This window comes from Hibiscus syriacus, unplaced genomic scaffold (assembly GCF_006381635.1).
Source record: "Hibiscus syriacus cultivar Baekdansim isolate YM2019G1 unplaced genomic scaffold, ASM638163v2 tig00110890_pilon, whole genome shotgun sequence".
Classification (NCBI taxonomy): domain Eukaryota; kingdom Viridiplantae; phylum Streptophyta; class Magnoliopsida; order Malvales; family Malvaceae; genus Hibiscus; species Hibiscus syriacus.
The window spans coordinates 7749373-7771910 of NW_024062900.1; the positions used below are offsets into that span (position 1 = coordinate 7749373).

General features: G+C 33.2%; 2 protein-coding genes across 2 annotated transcripts; one reads left to right on the forward strand and one right to left on the reverse strand.

The window, feature by feature from the left end:
- Window positions 1-1537: 1537 nt before the first annotated feature.
- On the forward strand, window positions 1538-6065 carry LOC120144652 (single-stranded DNA-binding protein WHY2, mitochondrial-like). The gene is given in 9 exon segments (XM_039158682.1): window positions 1538-1594; window positions 1975-2096; window positions 2191-2294; window positions 2396-2494; window positions 2725-2729; window positions 2731-2817; window positions 3016-3089; window positions 5194-5282; window positions 5818-6065. Coding segments are annotated over 9 exon segments (732 nt in total). The 5' UTR covers window positions 1538-1562; the 3' UTR covers window positions 5938-6065.
- A 494-nt stretch (window positions 6066-6559) lies between these two features.
- On the reverse strand, window positions 6560-7966 carry LOC120144682. The gene is made up of 5 exons (XM_039158698.1): window positions 7905-7966; window positions 7779-7833; window positions 7581-7684; window positions 7175-7307; window positions 6560-6744 (listed from the first exon to the last, which is right to left on the reverse strand). The coding sequence occupies exons 1-5, from the start codon at window positions 7964-7966 to the stop codon at window positions 6619-6621; spliced, it is 480 nt and encodes a 159-aa protein (XP_039014629.1). The 3' UTR covers window positions 6560-6618.
- Between the last annotated feature and the right edge of the window lie 14572 nt (window positions 7967-22538).

Consider the following 22538-nt stretch of genomic DNA (forward strand, 5'->3'; position numbering starts at 1 on the left):
AATTTTACACCCCAAGAACTTGACCACTACTATTTTATCTAGGCTTTTTTCGGCTAAAGACAAGACTCTATCGGAGAACTCTATGGACATCATGACATCGATGATGCTTTTAAGACATTGCCTTCCTCAAAATCAGTATCATCTTCATCCAAGATCTCTTCAGCCTCATTAGGAATTGCATCGGTATTTTTCGTGAGAGAGTCCTTATAAAAAGGAGCGGTAGTCGTAGAGTTAATAGACTTGGTGGTCGTGCCATCAGGTCCCCACGATCCGGTGGGTCATTATCAATCCTTCGTTGTTTTCTAAGATTGTGTGGAGTGGCTGCCGCATCTAGAGGTTCCAAACGTTAGTGTTTGCTATTAGATTTTATGTTTTACCCTAGTTATTTATATGACACGAATATATACTATTTTAATATAATCTTAAAAATGTGTAATATTTATAAATGATTTAAAAATGGTATATTTGTTCATAAATTCTCTGTTTTGAAAACCGGACCGGACCGGCCGGTTCAACCAGGAACCGTTGTTTAGTCCGGTTTAATCTAAACCGGTTAAAACGCTATTAGTAAATCGGCCAGAACCGCTGAACCGTTCGAACAGGACCGGCTGAAAACCGGAAAAAACCGGGATTTTTGTTTTTTTTTTTAAAAAATTAAACCAAACAATGTCGTTTGTTAAACGAGCCAATTCGAACTCGAGTATTGCTGAGCTCGACTCGAACTTGAAAACTTTAAAAGTAAGCTCAACTCAAACTCACAAGCTAAAAATTATCAAATTCAACTCAAACTCGAAATATAATATTGAAACTTGAACTCAAAAATGCTTGAACTCAAAAAAAATTTAGAAGCTCGATTGAAGCCTAAAATTCGAGTTTGATTGAAGTGAAAGAATAGTTCACTCAATGCTCACCAAAAGGCTCCATGATTTTGAATGTCGTATTACCTCTATTATTTATAGAAGTTAGTTGTGATGCACTTCTATGTTTCTTAGCAATGTGAGATTGTTTTGTTCTCATATTTTTACTCTTTAGACTTTTGGGATGCTCTTCTATGTTTCTTAGTCATGTGAGATTGTTTTTAAAAAAAAATTAAACCAAACAATATTATTTTGTTTTGAGTTTTTAACCCAAAATCTATTTTTTAATTATGGTTATATAATTATATTTATTATTTAATATGTTTTACCTTAATTATTATGTTGTAGTTAATTTGAATCATTTTGTTTCACTTGATTTTATGGTTTTTAACTTATATATGTTATGACTTGCTTTGAATATGACTTGTGATATAAAAAATTATTTTTTATTAAATATTTTTGATATTTTTATTTAATTTTTTTAAATAATTATGACGTCGTCCGATTCCTCCGACCAATTCAACCGATTAAACCAATGAACCGATAGCATAACCGGTTCGCTAACCAGTCCGGTTCTAAAAACTATGCATAAATCTTACTTCAACGTAATAAAAAGGCAAGCAGAAGTAATTTTAATAGCGGGTATAAAGTCATTTTGAGCAAGAGGCCGAACAGGTACCTATCACTCCACTCACCAACACCAAGATGTTGAACCGATGGCGCCATTTGCTCTCCAGGTTTTTTTTTTTTTTGAAAAAAGCTTACATTCGAAAACCCTAATTAGTTTGTTTTACTTGAAGATTTATGGTGCTTGAGAAAGCAAATCGAAATGTCTATTCTATTATATTCTATCGTATTCTTTGCTCATTTTCGTTTTAACTTTCTAAAACCTCAACTAAGCCCTAGCTTCTTCGTCTTCCTCTAACCCCCAAAAAATAGTTTTTCAAATTTCTTTAGTGATTCTTATTTTTGGGTAAATTTTTATTTTCAAATATTTTTTTTCACTGGCAGAGCCCAGGACTTTCTTTCTGCAAAAAGTTCTTATTTACATACATAATTACACGGGCATTGAACGCTTTCGAGTTGTTTTCGTAGTAATGTTTTTCACTGCAAACAGCAACCATTCTTCCAAAACACTGCTGTCTGGGAAATGGGGTGATGCTAGAGGTACTTTATGTCCACATGGTTTTGAACCTCGAGCAGCCTTTTCAACTTCTATACATGGTTTTGCTGCTACAGGTATCGAATTCCCTCCCTTATTTGAATTGTTTCAGAAATGCTTCTTAATAATAACCCGTGTTTTATGATTTTTTTTGTTTTCATATGGTTGCAGGGAATTCCAGTGCCAATGCTCGTGTGTTCTCTCCTTATACGATATACAAGGGAAAAGCTGCACTCTCTGTTTCTCCTCTTCTGCCGACTTTCAGTAAGATAGATGTATGCTCCCATTGCCTTTCCCAAATATTTGTAGTTATGTTTCCCTCTCTGTGGTTCTCATTCTAATGAATTGTGCCTTTCATTTTGAATTGTGTTCATAGTCTGCCACTGGCGGCCTTAGAGTTGATCGCCGTGGTTCCATGATGTTGACTTTCTTGCCTGCTATTGCTGAACGCAAGTATGATTGGGAGAAGAGACAGGTAAGTATTTCCATCTTGTTTCCCCATTAAACATTTAGTGCGTTGATAAATACAGCTCAAAACCATGTGAATTTCATTTTTTTAATCAGGAGATTGGACTGGAATGTAGCATACTCTTAGCTGGATATATTTGGTTTATGATAACTTTTCGCCTTGATCTCTGTCACTGTCTTTTTGCTCCTGGTCTCCCCTTAGCATGTAGGCGTACTGATTATGTTACCATTTTTCAGAAATTTGCTGTCTTCGACGGAAGTTGGGTCTTTGATAAGCATGGGTGCTCATGATGCCTCTGAATTCTTCCATGACCCTGCAATGAAATCTAGGTTTGTTTTTGCACTTGTTTCTTTTCTATATTCATTTTAGGCCTCTGAATTTTACCATGTCCCTGCAATGAAATATAGGTTTGCTTTTTGCACTTGTTTCTTTTCTATATTCATTTAGTCGGAAGCAATTATAGCGTCTATTAACGTGTCTATATATATATATTAACATTTTAAGCTGACAAATAATTTCTGCTACAGCAATGCTGGTCAAGTAAGCAAGAAGTTATTTATTAAAGCACTGGATGGTGGTAATGGCTACATGGTTTCTTTGAGTAAGTACTCCCTCTCTAATTAGTTTCTTTGTTTTCAACTTTATTGTTGCTCTCTCTCAAAGCAATATTGTAGATTTATTGTGGCTTTTTTATTTATTTGTTTTTCTAAAAGTGGACATTACTTCCAAACTATTTGCGAGAAAGAGTGCCAATTCTGTAAAGAACAGATTCTTTAGCTGGTAGTTTAGGAATCTTTCATCATCACTGGTATTGCACATAGTGAAAAGTTGGTATTTTGATGAGATTATATTGATCTTGGTGAGTTCTCTGTCCCTAGATCACCAACCTTGGATTATATGATCAGAAATTTGGGATGCCTCCAAGGGGCAAAATGAGATTTATGTAAAATCTAATGTTAAGCCCAATGATTGTAGTGAACCAGTTGATCAATTTCTATTGCAGGTCAAGAATAGATGTTCATAATTTCTTGATTTGTTTTTGTTTTGCCATATCATTTTGTTTCTTGACTAGGTACTTTTCTATCCTATGTTTGCTTTTCTGTAGTAGATATCATTACTGAAGTGAGATGTTCTTTGTTCCTTCCGTTTTTCTGCACCTGCAATTGAAATTGATATGGCAAAACACATTTCTTAGAAACAACTTGTGTAGTTGTAGAGGATGAAAATTTTCTATTGGTTGCTAGGAAATATGTTGTTCCAATTCTTCCTTGTTCATGAAGTCTGCAGCACTCATGTTGGACAGATTTTTGGACATGGATGTGGGAATATGACCCTCCAATATGGAAAAACTTATTGGACATATACCTTTATCCGACACTACACTCGAGCCTGAGTAACATAGGTGGGTAATAGGTTTTTATAATTTAATGTTGACAAATTGTTGAATGGGAACAATTGGCCATAGTGTCTAGAAATTTCCTAAATATAATTGCATGAGAAGGGCCGGATGAAACATATGGTACCATTTGTCTGTTATAAAGGACTAGACTGTAGTGCTCAACTTGTCAGTCAAGATTGCTTCATATAGTTAACCTATTTTCATACTATCAGGCATGAAAGCATGCTAATTGGATGCTTGATGACACCGAATTTTTTTTCCCAAAAGAGAGCAAGCTAGATTTTGGTGAATATTTTAAGGTTGGCAAGTGTTGAGTTAGTATTTTCTAGAATAATCTGCAGAGGGCAGGTCTAGGAATCGGGGCCATAATGGTCTAGAACAATACTAATAATCTTTATCACTGCTTCGCTAAGGTTGCTTTAAAGGATAATGGTTGACTAATAGAGACTGTAATAGAGTAGGTACACCTGGGAACAGAAACATCTTCTATTCTAGGGGATTGGTGACCTACACATATTCATTGTATACAGCAGTTCTGATATTTTCTTGGACCAAATGTCTTTGTCATCTTGTTCATGAGAAAAAGACATGGATAAGTTTTTTTCCCCTGAAAACATGAAAAATTAATCTCTGTTGGCACACTAATGTCATCTTGGATTGGGTCCTCTCGGATTCACAACCAGTGTCCTTTCAGTTTTTCAAAAGGAGAAAAGATGATGCTTATTTCTTGGACAGTGCTATTGAAATGGAAATGCTTCTCATCTTCATCTATTGCTTCTTTAGCTGAAAGCACGTGTGCAGGCATTGTGAGGTGTGAAAATGCACCTAAGAGCCCCCCTAGAAAAGCAATTTAAGCAAGGCTCTTCTCTTGTATGCCTTGTTTGGTGCCTAAAATGGTATTTATGCAAATTTAGCAGCTTAGCTTCTTATGGTTCTGTCAACAATGTCAATTATTTTCCTTTAGGCGTTAGTAATGTCTATTTTTAAGTTTCTTTAAGCATTGTGCTTTCCTTTTAAAAGTAAGGTCAATTGATACTTGAAAGAGTAATAGATCGTGTGTCCTTTGGTATGTTTCAAGTGCTTTGTTATACATTTTGAAGAAATAAGAGTATAAGTTGGGAAGTGTAGAACAAATCATTAGTTCATTCCATTTTCCCTCAATACTATGTTTCCCAAAGTTTACGCCACTATTATTCTTTTATTTCTGAATAAGGTAATCTACAGTAACAAATGGTAACTCGTATTGAACTTATTTCTGTCTGGGTGTTCTATATAAGTTATAACTTCCTCTGTGATTTCTTTGCAGCTGTCACCAACAACATTCTGAAATCAAATGAGCGCATTAATGTACCTGTTTCAACAGCTGAATTCGCAGTCTTGAAGACAGCATGCAGTGTATGATGCAGTGACTCAACTTTATTGCTATCTCCCTGATGTATCTGGAATTTTTTCCTATTATTGGAAACAAATATTGTAGATATCTGTGTGAGATTAGCTTAGCAGTCTTCGAATTACCTTGGTAATCAGTAATTAGGAGTAGAATTCCATTTTAATGTGATATTTGACTTATGCTGTAGGACAGTCATCTTGTCATCTCAAAGCTAGACATAGCGTTTAAGAGCTATGGGATTTTTGTGGCTCTTAAAATAGTTTAATAGGTTAATTTACTGGATATACCTGAAAAAAGGGGATAAAATTGACAAGATAATAAGTTTAATAAGCTTTTTAGTATTACAAGATAAAATGTCTGAGAAGGTCATTTGTTGGATTGCTCTTTATGTCATCACATATGAGCAAGACTGAAATCTTATATTGGTGATGACCATAGATGATTATAGACCTTGTTTGAGCTGATAAATCTTTTGTTGGTCGATTTTGGTTTTAATTGAACAAGCAATGAAATAGTTCCTGGTTTTGCAATGTTGCACAGTTTGCATTGCCCCACATCATCGGATGGGATCGGTTGACAAATCAGTCACATAAAGGCATTGAAGGGAGTCCTCCAGAGGTGAACCCGAAGCAGCATCTTGATTTGGAGTGGGATAGATGAAGTGGAAGTATAAACTATATAAAAGGTATTCCGCACTGTTTTCATGTAGAATGCGAATAAGGACATGCTAGACTAGATTATGTTTTTCTCAGTTGGAACCTTTGTAGTATTTGATTTTACTTATGGTGATGGGCAAGTGACATCTGTTATGTTTAAACATGAACTAGATTTGGCATATACATGCATCTTGTTACAACAAACATGGACCAACTTGTGTAGTTTTGATTTTATTAGTATAGTTCCTTAAAGGAGGATGAGCAACAACCAGTCCAGTACTTTAATGGCAAATGATTTTAAGATAACACACATAAACAAGAGAGGACAGAACGGGGGGTGTGGCCGGGGGCAATTGCCTTGTTGAAAAGTTCAAAATATTGTATATTTTAAATATTTTTCTTTGTATTTTCTATTGATTGTTTGTTTTCGCCTTTTTGGAATTTTATAAGTAAAATCTTATGTTGTCCTTTGTCCTTGAGAGAAACAATTTGTCGGGTTGAACCATTACACAAAAGTTCCATTGTGCTTCCAACAATCTTTTAAAAAAGGCAGCAATCTTTTATCTTTGAATTAATTAAGCTCACAATATTCAAGTATACGTTATGGTAATGTGAATGAGGGTCCATATACATCACCAAAGAATGAAATTACGAAGATGAAAGCATATCCCTCTAGTGCTTGTAATTATGAAAGGTGGTCTTTTTGCTGAGGAGAGGTGCTGAACTTGGGGACAAGGAACTTGAAGATTGGCAAAAATATAAGGTAGAGTGTGACCAAAATAATGGGTGCCGCAACAAACCATCCCAATAACTGCACCCGCCAATCATTTCAAATGATTTGTTTATTAAAAATTACATCTTTCATCACCATAAAACAAATCATATTGCAGCATTGGTATGAACAAATTCTGATAAAACTAGTCTTATAATTAAGGAATGTTTGATTAGGTACACTAAACATGACTTGTAATAAGAGTTCCATTTGGTTTTCTACTCTTGTATAGTATACATGACCAGAATTAAGGTATTTATCGTCGGTAACAACAATTAATTAATTTATTCATCATCGATATTCTTTAGAAAGGATAAATTATTTGTTACGAAGTATATTCTAACTTCGACTATATGATTAAGGGATAAGATAAATAACAACTACGATATAAAATCAGGAAAAAAAAAATGAAAGTTCAGACCTTTATTTATAAAGTAAAAGGAGAAGTGAAGAAAAAAGGGGAACTTACAGCACGAGCAATACTAAAGAGGAGTTCAGTGGAAGCTTGGCCTATGATTACTTTGTTCAAAGCATCTGATGTTAATTCAAAAGCCTCTCCACCCGTCAGTGCTCCCCCAAACCTCAGGAACGACACCATCAGGCTACACAAACCCTCCCATCCTTCAGTAATCGTTTACTCTCTAATGTTCCATCATAATTATGTATTTTTATTTATTTAATTAGTTAAATAAATTGAATTTTAAAAAATAAGAGTAAAAAATCAATTTTTTGTTAAACAGAGTATTATTTTTTTAAGGTATTAGGCTCAAGCAACTGTATCTAATATCTAAAGGTGTGTGTGTGCATTATCAATAGTTAAAAAAGATTATGAATAAATATCACCTTATAATTACAACTATTAGAACAATTAGTACCTCACCTCCATAGGAGTAGCAAGGAAGTTAGCAAGCACAATTGCTGGAGCATTGGCCAATGATCCCAACACCGCTATTGCAATCCCACAGTACCACCGTACCCCCTGCATGCATTTATCATTTAAATTTTCTTTCTTCACTTTTGTGTGTGTATATATATATATATCCAATAAAAATATTACCACATATTGGAAATACCCCCAAAGTAAATCCCAAAGCTACAGAGAAGGCCAATTGCTTAGGTTCTGCTCCCCTGCAATTGCATTTCATTTGCATAAAGCTTGTTTTCTTTTACCTATTATAAATAAATAATGAAAAAATTACTTCTTGAGGATTTGGACCATTGGGTCCACGATCTTTTGATTCAACCAGCGCTTCACTGACATTGTTATTTCAGTTCAATTCAAACAAATTATCTGCAGATTTTAATTTTCGACTCTTTTCTTTTACATCTATGTTTACATTTAAATAATTATGGATTTAAGAGACATGAAATAAAACTATAAATAAACTCATCCGATGACTCCGGATCTTTTTCTTTAAATATTAAACAAATCAAATCAAAATAATTGTAAAATTTGAAAAAAAAAACAATCTGTAAAATGAATTAAATTGTATTCATTTCAAAAATTGGAAAAAATTGAAACAATTATACAATATGTATTTATATAATATATATTATAGACGCTCGTTTTTGTCTAGGTCTTTTCTATTTAATTTTAATATTATTATTATTAATTTTATTTTTTTTTATTATTATTATTATTATTATTATTATTATTATAATAATTATTATTATTATATTAATACAAATATTTATATTTTGTTGCAGGCTATTAAGCCCACCAGAAGACCCAAAACCCAATTACATCAACAACAATACCCAAGTTGCCAACCTAGCTGGAGCCTAGACCCGATTCAGGCCAGACCAGGCCCGAATCCGACCCTGTTCAGTAGACCCAATGGTCGGATCTGACCCGAGCCCAACAAAAGGGCCTAACGCATAAGTGTTTTTACCCTAATAAGCTCAGCCGTCGCCACAACAGAGGAAAAGCCGTGCCGCCGCCGCATGTTCCGACCCACTCCGACGATCCAGCCACCGTTCCCATGCCACCATCGTCATCTACAGTGAAAATTCAATCAAACAGCAACCCCATCAGCAAAGCAAATCACCCAAATCAGTAGAAACTATGGCCAAATAAAAAAACCCATTTTTTAATTACCTAAATCCCGATTTTTTCGGGATTTAATCCTGCAAAATCAGAGACCCATTCCCCTATCTACCTAGATATCATCATCTCATCCCAAAAGACAAGATAAAAATCAGGATGCAATCAAAGAGAGAGGATTCACTCGTGGGTTTGAAAAAAAACAGAGAAAAGGAGAGAAAACCAAAAGGAAAAGAAAAGGAGATTACCTTTGTTCATAACCGAAGACATGACCTCCTTCAATCTAAAAATTTCAAATCCCGAAGGTTTGGTTTGAAAGGGGATATTGGGTTGTTACGTGATGTATGTTTGAGTTTTAGTTGGAGGGTAAGAAGGGGAGTCGTTTGGGACAAGTTTACTCTCTGATCGGCACCAACTCACGGTGGCCGGAGTGAGTTACCATGGCAGAGGCTGGGAGAGTTGGGATGAACCCTATCTCCTACGTTTGTTTTAGAAATGGCTGGGGAGTGAAATGAGAAAGTAGGGTTTTAAAAACCCTTAATGTAGTATATAAATACAAAAGGATGTTGCGTCGTTTTAGGCATTAAGGTTCCATACACCTAGCTTTTGGATTAATCACGCGTGAAGGGTCCTTGAGTTTGTAACATTATGATTTGATCATTAAATAATATTTTTCTATGTTTCATTTCGAGCTTTACATTTTATATTATTTACTATTTGATCACTTTGTAGTTTATTATCGTATTTTTGTGGATACTGGAATTTTGCCATGAGATTTAAAAATCTTTTGTTTTGCCCTTATTTTGACTACTGTTGGACTTAGGGTAAATACCATTACATGTTCAATAGTTTAATTTCTATTATATTTCAATCACTTATTTTTCATTAAGCCTTTATTTTTGTTGGTTCTATATTTTATAGATATTGTTAATTATTTCAATATTGGACCGAATATTATTCTGCTTTTATTCTCATGTCTGGTGATCATCATAAGTTTATTATTTCGATTTTTTATATATTATATTATTCCCTTCTATGGTTATTTTTATTTACATTCTAACTTATTATTTTTACATGCATTTTATTTAAGTTCAAGTGATGATTAAGATATGCGTTTGTGTTACTATGACATTACATATTGTTCTTTTTATCAAGTATATGCTCTTAAAATGTATTGTGTAGTTTATTATATCATATGTTTGTTAATAGCATATTACTAAGTTTTTTTACTTGTGTTTGTTTTTCGAGAACTGTATTTGTAGAACAGGCGTGGAAAGTATCACTTGATCGAAGTGTTGCAATCCGATACGACGTTCAAACAAAATGAGAGCTAAAATAAATCGAAGTTATTTTTTATCACTAATTAATTTGTTTTATTTCAAATAGTGCAATGCATGATAAAGTAAATAGCAATTTATTGTATGCAAAATGTCGGTTTTCAATTTATATTCGATTCACGCTTTTATCGAAGAGAGAATATTCTTTACGGATAAGAAATAGTCAAAATAGCTTTCCCGACGGAAGATTGCTAATCTCGATATTTCTTTTCAAGTTAAAGAATTTTCTCTAATTAATTATTTCGAAGCAAATCAAATTAACTTTAATAAATGGATCACACTTTAATTATCGATGCGATTTATAATTTCCACCATTACGACAACGTGTAAGTGACACAGTACCAATTTCGGACGTTGTGGGGGTGCTAATCCTTCCCCACACGTAACCGACTCCCGAACCTGTTTTAATTGAATCTTTGGTAAACACAGACCAGTTGTTTTTTGTCTAAAAAACGTTTTTTTTCAAAATTATTTTTAAAAGACGTTTTTAGGTATTCGACCTACTTAGCCCAAAGGTCGATGGAGACTCCTCTCAATTTAATTTAAATTAATTCCAAATCACCCATTTTTTTTCAAATTAAAGTCATAATCGTTTTTTAAAATAATATTTAATTGTTTTATTGAAAGATGGTTACGACAGCTTAGCTACTCTACTAGGGACTTTTTTTTAGAGAGCCAAGTTGTAAGTCGTTTACACTTTGTCGTTGTGGTGGAAATTATGAGTTCGAGTCTTTAGTTAACTTATAATCAGTTTATTGAAGTTTTTAATTGTTTCATTTTTTTTGCCATACTAACTTTTTTAATTTTGCTTGCAGCTCTGTCTGAGTTTTTGTCGAGTTTTATCTCTTTTCTGTTTTTGAGTCAAAGGTAGGCACGTTCCTCCTCACACACATCACACATCACGTGCATTTGCATAACATGAGCTCTAGACACGAGCTTCAATCCAAATTAGTCAGGGTGGAATTTATTCTCCGTATGAGTTTTAGCAAATAACCCATGGGATACATACCTTATACATTCGTAGGGATTTATTCCTCGTATGGGTATAAGGCAGTGAATCCCCTCGAATTGAACTCGTTCCGTTCGAAACCTGTAATGGGTGAGGATCGAGGGTCTGGCAGCCCAAGGGGACATTGACATCAAGAACAATTCGGGTACCCTTTTTCCTCGTAGAGCCGAAACTATGCATATAGTGTACTGTAGAACGGTCACCCTAGGTATAATCATATCGAACCTCTGTTCGTCAGTAGGTACCCAAAATAGGTGTACACAAAGAATGAGTGTTTCTTAACCTTTCCTTTTTGCTTTAAATTTTGTTGAATAAAAACATGCGAATTAGATACCATGTGGTTAGGATCATTTCTTTGAAATTATTCATTTTGGGTAGATAGCATGTACGGGTAGGATTATTATCTATTTAAAACATGCTCGGGTAGATATCATGTCGGGTAGGTGTTATATTAATTTTTGAATAACATTTTTATCTGTATCAATTATCTTACCAATACTAACTAATTTCTTTTCTTTTGTTTGTGTACACTAACTTGTTTCTTCTCTTTGTTTGTGTCATTTTGTCATCATTCTTTGCATTTACATTGCATCATCATGATATAATGCAAGAGTGTTGATTCGCAAGGGGATATTCGAGATAAAATTTTCACAAGGAGAGATAAAAAATTTCAATCAAGCAGTAGCATACACAGACATGCATCGAGGGCTGAAAGAAGTTCATAGTACAAGAAGGATACTTGCTATCGTGCAACATTCGAGACTAAAAGGATGATTCGTTGATTCGATGAGTAATCTAGCAGTGGAATCTTATCTACAATCATGTCATCGCTAGTCATCAAGGAGCAACGCAATGTCTTTAGTACTGCCGAGACATTAATGACAGAGCATTGAGAGGAATTAGTTCCAAATACAGAGATCTGAGACGAAGCAGTGAGCTCGAAGATCATGCAACATTCGAGATCGAAATTATGATCCATTGATCCAATGAGTAATCCAGTAGTAGATTCTTATCTACGATCATTTCATCGCTAACCACCAAGGAGTGGCACATTGACTTCACCACCACAGGGGCATTAATTGATTTAGTTTATAGAGCGCCTGAGGGACATCATTTTCAAGGACGAAGATCCGAGATAAAGTAGTGATCCACTTCAGACTCAACATCTAAGCGAAGGCATATTTGTAAAGTGGAATGTCTTGTAATGAGAAGACTTTTATCTCTGGTGAAAATTATTCTATGATATTCATCGTTGGGATCAATATTTTGTATATGCATTTGCATCTTTATATTTTGCATATATATTTCATTTAAAGCATTTTTACATGCATTAATCATATCTCGTGGGAGACTTTGAGGAAACGCTTTTAACTTTGAATTTTGTTCACACAGTACTGAGAATGGTAGAAATATTTGAGCAACTGAAGAAAGAGTTGGAAGAGAATTTGCAAAATATGCAAGCAAAGTGGGAGGTCAAAATAGAGTAGACACAAAAAGCCACCATGGATCGTATCTTGCAACACCAAAAAGACCTAGTGGACCAAATGGTAGAAAAATTGGTTAGACTCAACCAGGAAAGAGGCAAAGAGAGGATTTCCTCTACCAAAGAAGCCTCTGACTGTGTGATGACACACACTAATCCACAACTACTCATTTCGTCCCACAAGCTTCCAAGTCAACAAGTATACTTCTCCGCTACTAAAACTCGTGCAACTGTGTTAGGTCCTCGGGATCATTTTACTAATCACAACATGTCCACTCCTGTTAAGATGAAAAGAGCCAACAATGAGATCCCTGAGAACTTAAAAAGTGGTGCAGAGAGGCATTCAAGGAAACGAGATGACATAGCTCTCACAATGAAATGAATGCAACAGAACTAGTCTTAGTTCCTGACTTGGTGCTCTCGCTTAAATTTAAGATGCCCGATTTTGAGAAGTATAATGGAACCAGTTTCCCTAATGCCCATCTCATGATGTTTATTTGAAGGATGACTGGATACACCAACAACGATCAAATGTTGATTCACTGCTTCCAAGATAGTTTGATTGGACCTGCTTCTAGGTGGTATAATCAATTGAGTCGCGCTCAGATCCGCTCTTGGAGAGATTTGGCTCATGCATTTCTGGACCAATACAAATACATGACTGATATGGCCTCAGATCAAACAACGCTTCAGAATATGGAGATGAGGAGTGATAAAAGATTCTGAAAATACGTACAATGATGTAGGGATGTTGCATCTCAAGTGCATCCATCGATGATTGAAAGAGAGTTCATCACTCTATTCATTGACACATTGAAGTCTCCATATATCGACTATATGATAGGAGCTACCACCAAGAGTTTCTCTGATATCGTCATGTTTGGAGAAATTATCGAAAGAGCAGTCAAGAATGGCCAGATATGTGGCACTAGCCATACTGACAATGAGTAAAGAGCTAAGATTAACATCTTATGATCTTATCTAGCTAGTCTGGGGACTAGGCCTCATAATGTCTTTCGTGAAAAGACTCGCATCAATCTAATCCCAGTGACGTATGAGAAATTGCTCCAAACGCTAGTTGAGAAAAACCTTGTGACTCTGGTTCAATCCAAACTAAGAGAGCCCCCGTATCCTGAAGACCATGATATTAATGCCATATGCAACTATCACATTTCAGGGCACACCATTGAGAACTGTGGGGCATTGAAGTGCAAGGTCCAAGATCTGATCGATTTCGGGGCATTGACGTTCAATGTATGATGGGGCATTCTGATCAGGAGTCGGCTGGGGCATTCATTAGAAGTTTTGTTGCATTCTCATGCATTTCATCTTGTTTGAACTTATTTTTTTCTATCCATGATTACATGTTTGTAAATCACTTGACATTTGAACATTTTCAATAAAATACTTCATTCTTAGGAAATGAACAATGAGCAAATTTTAATCTTGATTTCTTTGAATGACATTTTAATTAAAAGCTTTTTAATAATTGAGGGTGTAAATCTTTGACAAATGACAAGATTGAACCCCTGCAAAATAAGGACCCCTTGATCCTAATCTAAATATGCACCAGAATCCATACCCTTCTCTTGAAGAAACTAAGCTAGCTTTTTCCTTGCATGTACAGTCAATCATCTCGGCATTCAGGTATGTGTTAGGAGCAAACAAAATGGGGCAACTAGCACATGAGTTTGTAAAATTAATTGGTTTTTACTTCTGTTAATGACATTCAATGATGATCATGATCTTCTTAGATGGAATGGTCAAGTATAGATGGAATGGTCAAGTAGATGAATCTAGTTTAGGTCAGTTGCTTGGAAATTGAATTCTAACGATGAGATTTTCTGACCTTCAACAAACACCGGGAGTATAATAGGTTTTCCTCAGCAAGTTTAAGAAATGGAATCCGTATACCCAAAATATTATATATATATATATATATGTATACAATAAAGCTGAGCTATTCCACTAAAACAATTGGTTATAGAGGAAACTCGAAAGCCCTGGCTTTATGAATAGATTATATTCAAACCATGACATTGATCGGGTACTTGGCAATTAGGTGTTTGCTCCACTGTGGTTGTCAAGTCGAAGACTTTGTGATGACATAAATCCTTAAGCTAGCCTGATAAAGGCAATTATAAAGTATGTGTACAATAAAGTTGAATCCAGCTAGCCAAATAATGGCAAATTAAATCAAATCTATTAAATAAAAGGAGTTTCTGTGAATATGGACTAAGGGAGTTGAGGAACACCTATTATAGTCAATTTCACACGAGCACTCAGAAATCTCATTTTTAGACCGATATTTCTGCACCACCTTGACTAGGTGAGCCTACGAAGTTTGAACAAAATGGAAGATTTCAGAGAACTGAAATAGAAGTGTTCTAAAGAGCCTAGAAATTGACTATGCTAGTTGCGACATTTTGTTTACCTCCGAATGCCAAAAAAAGACGTGACATGATCTTCACGATGACCGAATGGAGGAAACAAACCCTAGAATTTTGGTAGCTAACCTCAAAAACAACCTTTCGATCTTGATATTTGTCAAAGATTTGCAGCTATCAAAGATTAAAAAAGCAGTTGATTCTTTTGATATCTAATGAACTCTTGTTTATGATTTATTTCAATTGTGAAACTTAGAAGGAGGTAATATTTTTTCAAAACTCTTTTGATATTTTTCAAAATTTTGAAAATCTAAAGGAAGAAAAACATTTTCAAACAAGATAAGTTCTTTGGAAGTATATTTTGGAATTCAACGAATATCTCTCTGAAACTCAAGGTCGAAGCTAGGGCAAGGGAAGCCAATTTTTGGGACAAAATTTGCTGGGGCAAGGAAACAAATTGTCTCAGGTCGAGGTTTGCAAGAGTACACCCTAATGAAAATGTAGACAAACTGAATCAATGATAGAGTGAAGACTGCTCTCGCAACCATTCTACTTACAGATTGAGAAAAGCATATATACATATACATATATACATGATACATAAAATTTGCATCAAACATTTAGCATCATATGTATTAAAGACATTTTTCTCCTCTTTTGAAGACAAATTCAATAAAACATCAAATAAATTTCATCTTGGCATCCATCATAACATCGAAGATAGTCAGTCAAAAGGGCATCATTTTGATCTCTCAGAAAATCAAAGCTCGAAAATGACCAGATGTCTCTAACTCGAAGAAGCAATGATTTGACTTCCTGAAGTCAACAATCAAGAAATTTCCTCAACATGCAGGAACAAGCAGACTTTCTATCGCCTTTGAGGGTGTTTTTCTTGAAACAAATTTTGTCTCCCTTGAGACAGTTTTCTTAAAAACAAATTTTGTCTTGCTTGAGACATTTTATCTCGGAATACAAATTTCAAAGTTGTTTTACTTGAAACAAAGTTAATCTCACTTGAGATTTTCAAAGCTAATTCGTCTAGCTTGAGACAGTTTCCCTTTTAAACACAAATCCTGAAATTGTTTCCCTAGAAACAAAATCGACAATCTTTGAATCTATTTCTTTAAAAAAAAATTTTGTCTCTCTTTAGACAGTTTCTAATTAAAAACCAACCTTTGAGATTGTTTCTTTGGAAACAAAATTTACCATCTTTGAGTCTGTTTCCCTTGAAACAAAACAAACATCTTTGAGATTGTTTCCCTTGAAACGAATTTTCTCTCATTTGAGACAGTTTCCCATAAAACACTGAGCTTTGAGAACGTTTCCCTTAAAAACAAATTTTGTCTCGCTTGAGACAATTTCCTTTAGAAGTTATCTTTTAAGTCGTTTCCCTTGAAACGAATTTTGTCTCTTTCAAGACAGTTGCTTTTGAAACACATCATCTTTGAGTTTGTTTTTCTTGAAACAAATCTTTGAGTTTGTTTTTCTTAAAACAAATCTTTGAGTTGGTTTACCTTGAAACCAAAATCCTTAAAGATGTCCAATTGTCCTCATCACGTAGGAACAATGTCATCCCTTGACCGAACCTCTTCATCGCGTAGGAGCCGTGTCAACCATAGATAACCAGCAGTCCTCATCACGTAGGAATCGTGTTATCGCCCTTCCTAAATATGGTCAGAACTCTTCATCATGTATGAGCAGTGTCATCCCCCGACCAGACCTTCTCATCGCGTAGGAGCCGTGTCAACCATAGATAACCAGTCGTCATCATCACGTAGGAACCGTGTTATTGCCCTTCCTAAAGATGGCCAGAACTCATCATCACGTATGAGTAGTGTCATCTCCCGACCAGACCTCCTCATCACGTAGGAGCCGTGTCACCCTTAGATAATCAGCCGTCCTCATCGCTTAGGAAACGAGTTATCGCCCTTCCTAAAGATGGCCATAACTCTTCATCATGTATGAGTCGTGTCATCCCTGATCAGATCTCTTCATCACGTAGAAGCCGTGTCACCCTTAGACGACCAGACCTCTTCATCGTGGATGAGTCGTATCGTTCCCAACAACCAACATTATCCAATTTCTAAACATAAAAGGGAGAGGACCTGACAAAAATATGTTGTCTTATCGTCTTTGCCCTATTCTTGTTAACACAAGAATATACAAAGAGGGGCAACTGTAGACACCCATTTTTGTCTGGGTATTTTCTATTTAATTTTAATATTAATATTATTATTATTAATTATTATTATTATTATTATTATTATATTAATACAAATATTTATTTTTTGTTGCAGGCTATTAAGCCCACCAGAAGACCCAAAACCCAATTACATCAACAACAATACCCAAGTTGCCAACCTACTTGGAGTCTAGACCCGATTCTAGCCATACCAGGCCCGAATTCGACCCTGTTCAATAGACCCAATGGTCGGATCTGACCCGAGCCCAACAAAAGGGCCTAACGCATTAGGGTTTTTACCCTAATAAGCTCAGCCGTCGCCACAACAGAGGAAAAGCCACGCCATCGCTGCACGTTCTGACCCACTCCGACGATCCAGTCACCATTCCCATGCCACCATCGTCATCTACAATGAAAATTTAACCAAACAACAACCCCATCAGCAAAGCAAATCACCCAAATCATTAGAAACAGTGGCCAAATAAAAAAACCCATTTTTTAAATACCTAAATTCCGATTTTTTCGGGATTTAATCCTGCAAAATTAGAGACCCATTCCCCTATCTACCTAGATATCATCATCTCATCCCAAAAGACAAGATAAAAATCAGGATGCAATCAAAGAGAGAGGATTCACTCGTGGGTTTGAAGAAAAAAATAGAAAAAAGGAGAGAAAACCAAAAGGAAAAGAAAAGGAGATTTCCTTTGTTCATAACCAAAGACGTGACCTCCTTCAATCTAAAAATTTCAAATCCCGAAGGTAACCTCTTGATTTATTTCGGTTTGAAAGGGGATATTGGGTTGTTACGTGATGTATGTTTGAGTTTTAGTTGGAGGGTAAGAAGGGGAGTCGTTTGGGACAAGTTTACTCTCCGATCGGCACCAACTCACGGTAGCCGGAGTGAGTTACCATGGCAGAAGCTGGGAGAGTTGGGATGAACTCTATCTCCTACATTTGTTTTAGAAACGACTGGGGAGTGTAATGAGAAAGTAGGGTTTTAAAAACCCTTAATGTAGTATATATATACACAAGGATGCTGCGTCGTTTTAGGCATTAAGGTTCCATACACCTAGCGTTTGGATTAATCACGCGTGAAGGGTCCTTGAGTTTGTAATATTATGATTTGATCATTAAATAATATTTTCTATGTTTCATTTCGAGCTTTAAATTTTATATTTATTTACTATTTGATCACTTTGTAGTTTATTATCGTATTTTTGTGGATACTGGAATTTTTCCATGAGATTTAAAAATCTTTTGTTTTGCCCTTATTTTGACTACTGTTGGACTTAGGGTAAATACCATTACATGTTCAATAGTTTAATTTCTATTATATTTCAGTCACTTACTTTTCATTAAGCCATTATTTTTGTTGGTTCTATATTTTATAGATATTGTTAATTATTTCAATATTGGACCGAATATTATTCTGCTTTTATTCTCATGTCTGGTGATCATCATAAGTTTATTATTTCGATTTTTTTATATATTATATTATTCCCTTCTATGGTTATTTTTATTTACATTCTGACTTATTATTTTTACATGCATTTTATTTAAGTTCAAGTGATGATTAAGATATGCGTTAGTGTTACTATGACATTACATATTGTTCTTTTTATCAAGTATATGCTTTTAAAATGTATTGTGTAGTTTATTATATCATATGTTATGTTAATAGTATATTACTAAGTTTTTTTACTTGTGTTTGTTTTTCATGAACTGTGTTTGTAGAACGGGCGTGGAAAGTATCACTTGATCGAAGTGTTGCAATCTGATACGACGTTTAAACAAAATGAGAGCTTAAAATAAATCGAAGTTATTTTTTATCACTAATTAATTTGTTTTATTTCAAATAGTGCAATGTATGATAAAGTAAATAGCAATTTATTGTATGCAAAATGTTAGTTTTCAATTTTATATTCGATTCGCGCTTTTATCGAAGAGAGAATATTCTTTACGGATAAAAAATAGTCGAAATAGCTTTCCCGACGGAAGATTGCTAATCTCGATATTTCTTTTCAAGTTAAACAATTTTCTCTAATTAATTATTTCGAAGCAAATCAAATTAACTTTAATAAATGGATCACACTTTAATTATCGATGCGATTTATAATTTCCACCATTACGACAACGTGTAAGTGATACAGTACCAATTTTGGACGTTGTGGGGGTGCTAATCCTTCCCCACACGTAACCGACTCCCGAGCCTGTTTTAATCGAATATTTGGTAAACGCAGACCATTTTTTTTTGTCTAAAAAATGATTTTTCTCAAAATTGTTTTTAAAAGACGTTTTTAGGTATACCTAAACCCAAGGTCGATTCGACTAATAATTCAAAAATTCCATCACTCCTTTTTTTCAAATTAAAGTCATAATCGTTTTTTTAAAATAATATTTAATTTTTTTATCGAAAAATGGTTATGACATATATAAACTATAGTTTATATATAAAATATATATACTATATATATAAACTATATAGTTTATATTTATATCATTATATACTATATATAAACTACATATATTATGTATAAACTATATATATGTATAAAACTATAGTTTATATATAATATTAATATATATATAAACTATGTAGTTTATTATATAAATATAATTTATATATAACTATTATATAATATATATTAGTATTAATATATATAACTTTATATATATATATTTATGTTAAATTATACAATTATATATATATATATGTGTAATTATAATTATATATACTTTAAATATAAATATAGTATATAAGTATATATATAAACTATAAATATATATATATATATATATATAATTATAAAGACTAAAGTATATAATATAAAGTATTTAAGTATATAAAGTATATATACATATAAAGTATAAGTGTGTGTGTATATATATATATATATATGAATTATACAAATTATATAGTTTATATGAAAATTATATATGAAAATGGCTGAATTCTGTCATGCATTTTCTAACCTCGATCACTTGGACCGCCTTGGCCTCAAAAAATAGTAGAAGATCAACTGCAAAGAAAAGATGGCTTATGTTAGTTCTGTTTCTCGTAATTTTAAAAGCTTTCCATTAATTGTAATTCAGTCCATTTTCCCCAAGTTTTGAAATTAATATAATTCAGTTCATTTTACAATTTTCTCACATTTTACATTTTGTTTGATTTGATCCTTTTATGTTGTTCATTGTATTTAAATTTTAATTTGTAATTTCATATTTGTTTAATTTAGTCCTTCAAATTATGTTTGTATCTGAAATTGATCCATACTTATTTATATTTTTGTAATTTACTTAAAACCCTATAAAATGTAAACGCATAATAAATTTATTTTCAAATTATGTTCACCAACTTTTTAAATGTATGCAATTTAGTCCATTTTTTTATATTAATATAAGCTTCACATTTTATAATTAATTCAATTTCATCCCTCATCAATGTGTGTTGTTTAATTTATTCAATTTTTTATTTCCAATTTCATGTTTGTTCAATTTGATACTTTATATACATATATAAAGTATAAAGTATAAGTATATATATATATATATATATATATATATATATAAAGTATAAAGTATATAATATAAAGTAATAAAGTGTTTGGATATAAGTATTAAAGTATATAAATATAAGTATTAAATATAAAGTATATAAGTACATAAGTATTAAACTATATAATATAAAGTATTAAACTATATAATTAAGTATTAAATATAAAACATTAAAGTATATAAATATAAGTATTAAGTATAATGTATATTAATAATCATAATTAATATATTAAGTATATTTATTAATTTAATTATCATAATTAATATTTTATTATAACATTTAAAAATTAATAATATGAATTAGTATGATTTATCATAAACTCAAAATCTCACAATTTTATTAAAATCTTATATTTCATTAATGGTAATATATAAGTTAGATAAATATTAGATCAGATCAATAACAAGTTAAATCATTTACAGGTTAAGTTGAAAACAGATCAGGTTAATAACATGTCAGATTGTAAACAAGTCGGGTAATACCAGTTATTTACCAGGTCAATCTCGGGTTCGGGTTCATATCAGTCGGATGCAGGTCGAGTTCATGTACCACATTTTCGATTCACTTCGAGTTCAGGTCGTTCTCAGGTCGGTTCAGGTTGGATTCGATCCACAATTTCCAGGTCTAACTCAGTTTCATGTCAACACCATTTCCGACTCGAGTCGGTTTCGGATCGCCACAGCGTAGGTCAAAAACAATTTTGACTGATTTTAGTCAGTTTTACAGGTCGAGTTAGCTTTTTACACCCCTAATCACATTGACATGGATGTGATAAAGTTTAATTTTATTTAACTTTATTTTTTAAAAATGATTATATTTATAAAATTTGCTCGACAAAATAAATGTTAAATAAAATTATATTAGGGTTAGAATGAAAATATCATATTATTGTTTTCATTCCTTAGTCTCAAATTGTAGATGCTCGTTTATGAACCTTACTTTTTTGGTCTGGAAAAGCATTTGGATGTTTGACCGTTGACCTCCCGCGTGTTTATGATTTGTTCCATAAATTCCCCGTTCCGTTTCTACCACTACTGACATTCCAGCTCATACCGCAAACATGTATGGTAAATCTCGTAGTTATGTTTAAAGTATGAGCCTAATTTAGTGATTTCGCTCCTTCCCTCAAAATAATACAAGGACATAATAATTAAGTATTTGTTTTTGCCCATTTTCACCACTGGCGCGTCGACACACTTAGCTATGTCAATGAAGATTTTTGTGGTTTAAATATCTAAATCTCGCTCATTTGTAATGATTTATATTTATATTCAAATGGAATTTATTTTAAATGAAAATTGGATTTATGCTAAAAGTAGATATAAAATGAAATTTACGTTTATTACATACATGTGGTTATGATTTGTTGAATCCAAATTAAAGCTAACATCTTACTTAAATATGATTAAAGTATAAAATATTTGATAAAATTATTTGACAAAGTTGAACTCATCAAATGATTTTTTTATAAACAAAATAACTTGAATTCGAGATTTTACTTAAATAATAAAAAATTACTTACCACTTGAACCAATTCCGATTAATACTAAGATCATGTTAGAATAGAGAATAAAATATTTTTTTATCTAAATATTAAATGTTAATTTTGTGATTATACAATAAAATAAATAGTTAATAAAAATTTATTTGAATTGCATGGAATGTGAAAAAAGAGAAACGTGAGAGGAGGAAATAGAGTAAAGATGCAGTGGGGTTGTAGAACTGATGAGACAGGTAGAGAGTGTGTTCCTTCCGTCTTCTTTTTCTTCAACTTTTGCTTTCTCTTGCTTCCCTCCATTTCTCTTTCATTTCATTTTTCCACCTTAAAAGGCAAC

What these genes read in the sequence shown, in the direction of transcription:
- LOC120144682 (XM_039158698.1), bottom strand. Translation starts at nt 7,966, where the DNA reads ATGTCAGTGAAGCGCTGGTTGAATCAAAAGATCGTGGACCCAATGGTC. An exon ending in ATGGTCCAAATCCTCAAGAA is followed by an intron (nt 7,834 to 7,904) that starts GTAATTTTTTCA and finishes ATGCAATTGCAG; the next exon opens with GGGAGCAGAACCTAAGCAAT. An exon ending in GCTACTCCTATGGAGGTGAG is followed by an intron (nt 7,308 to 7,580) that starts GTACTAATTGTT and finishes GGGTTTGTGTAG; the next exon opens with CCTGATGGTGTCGTTCCTGA.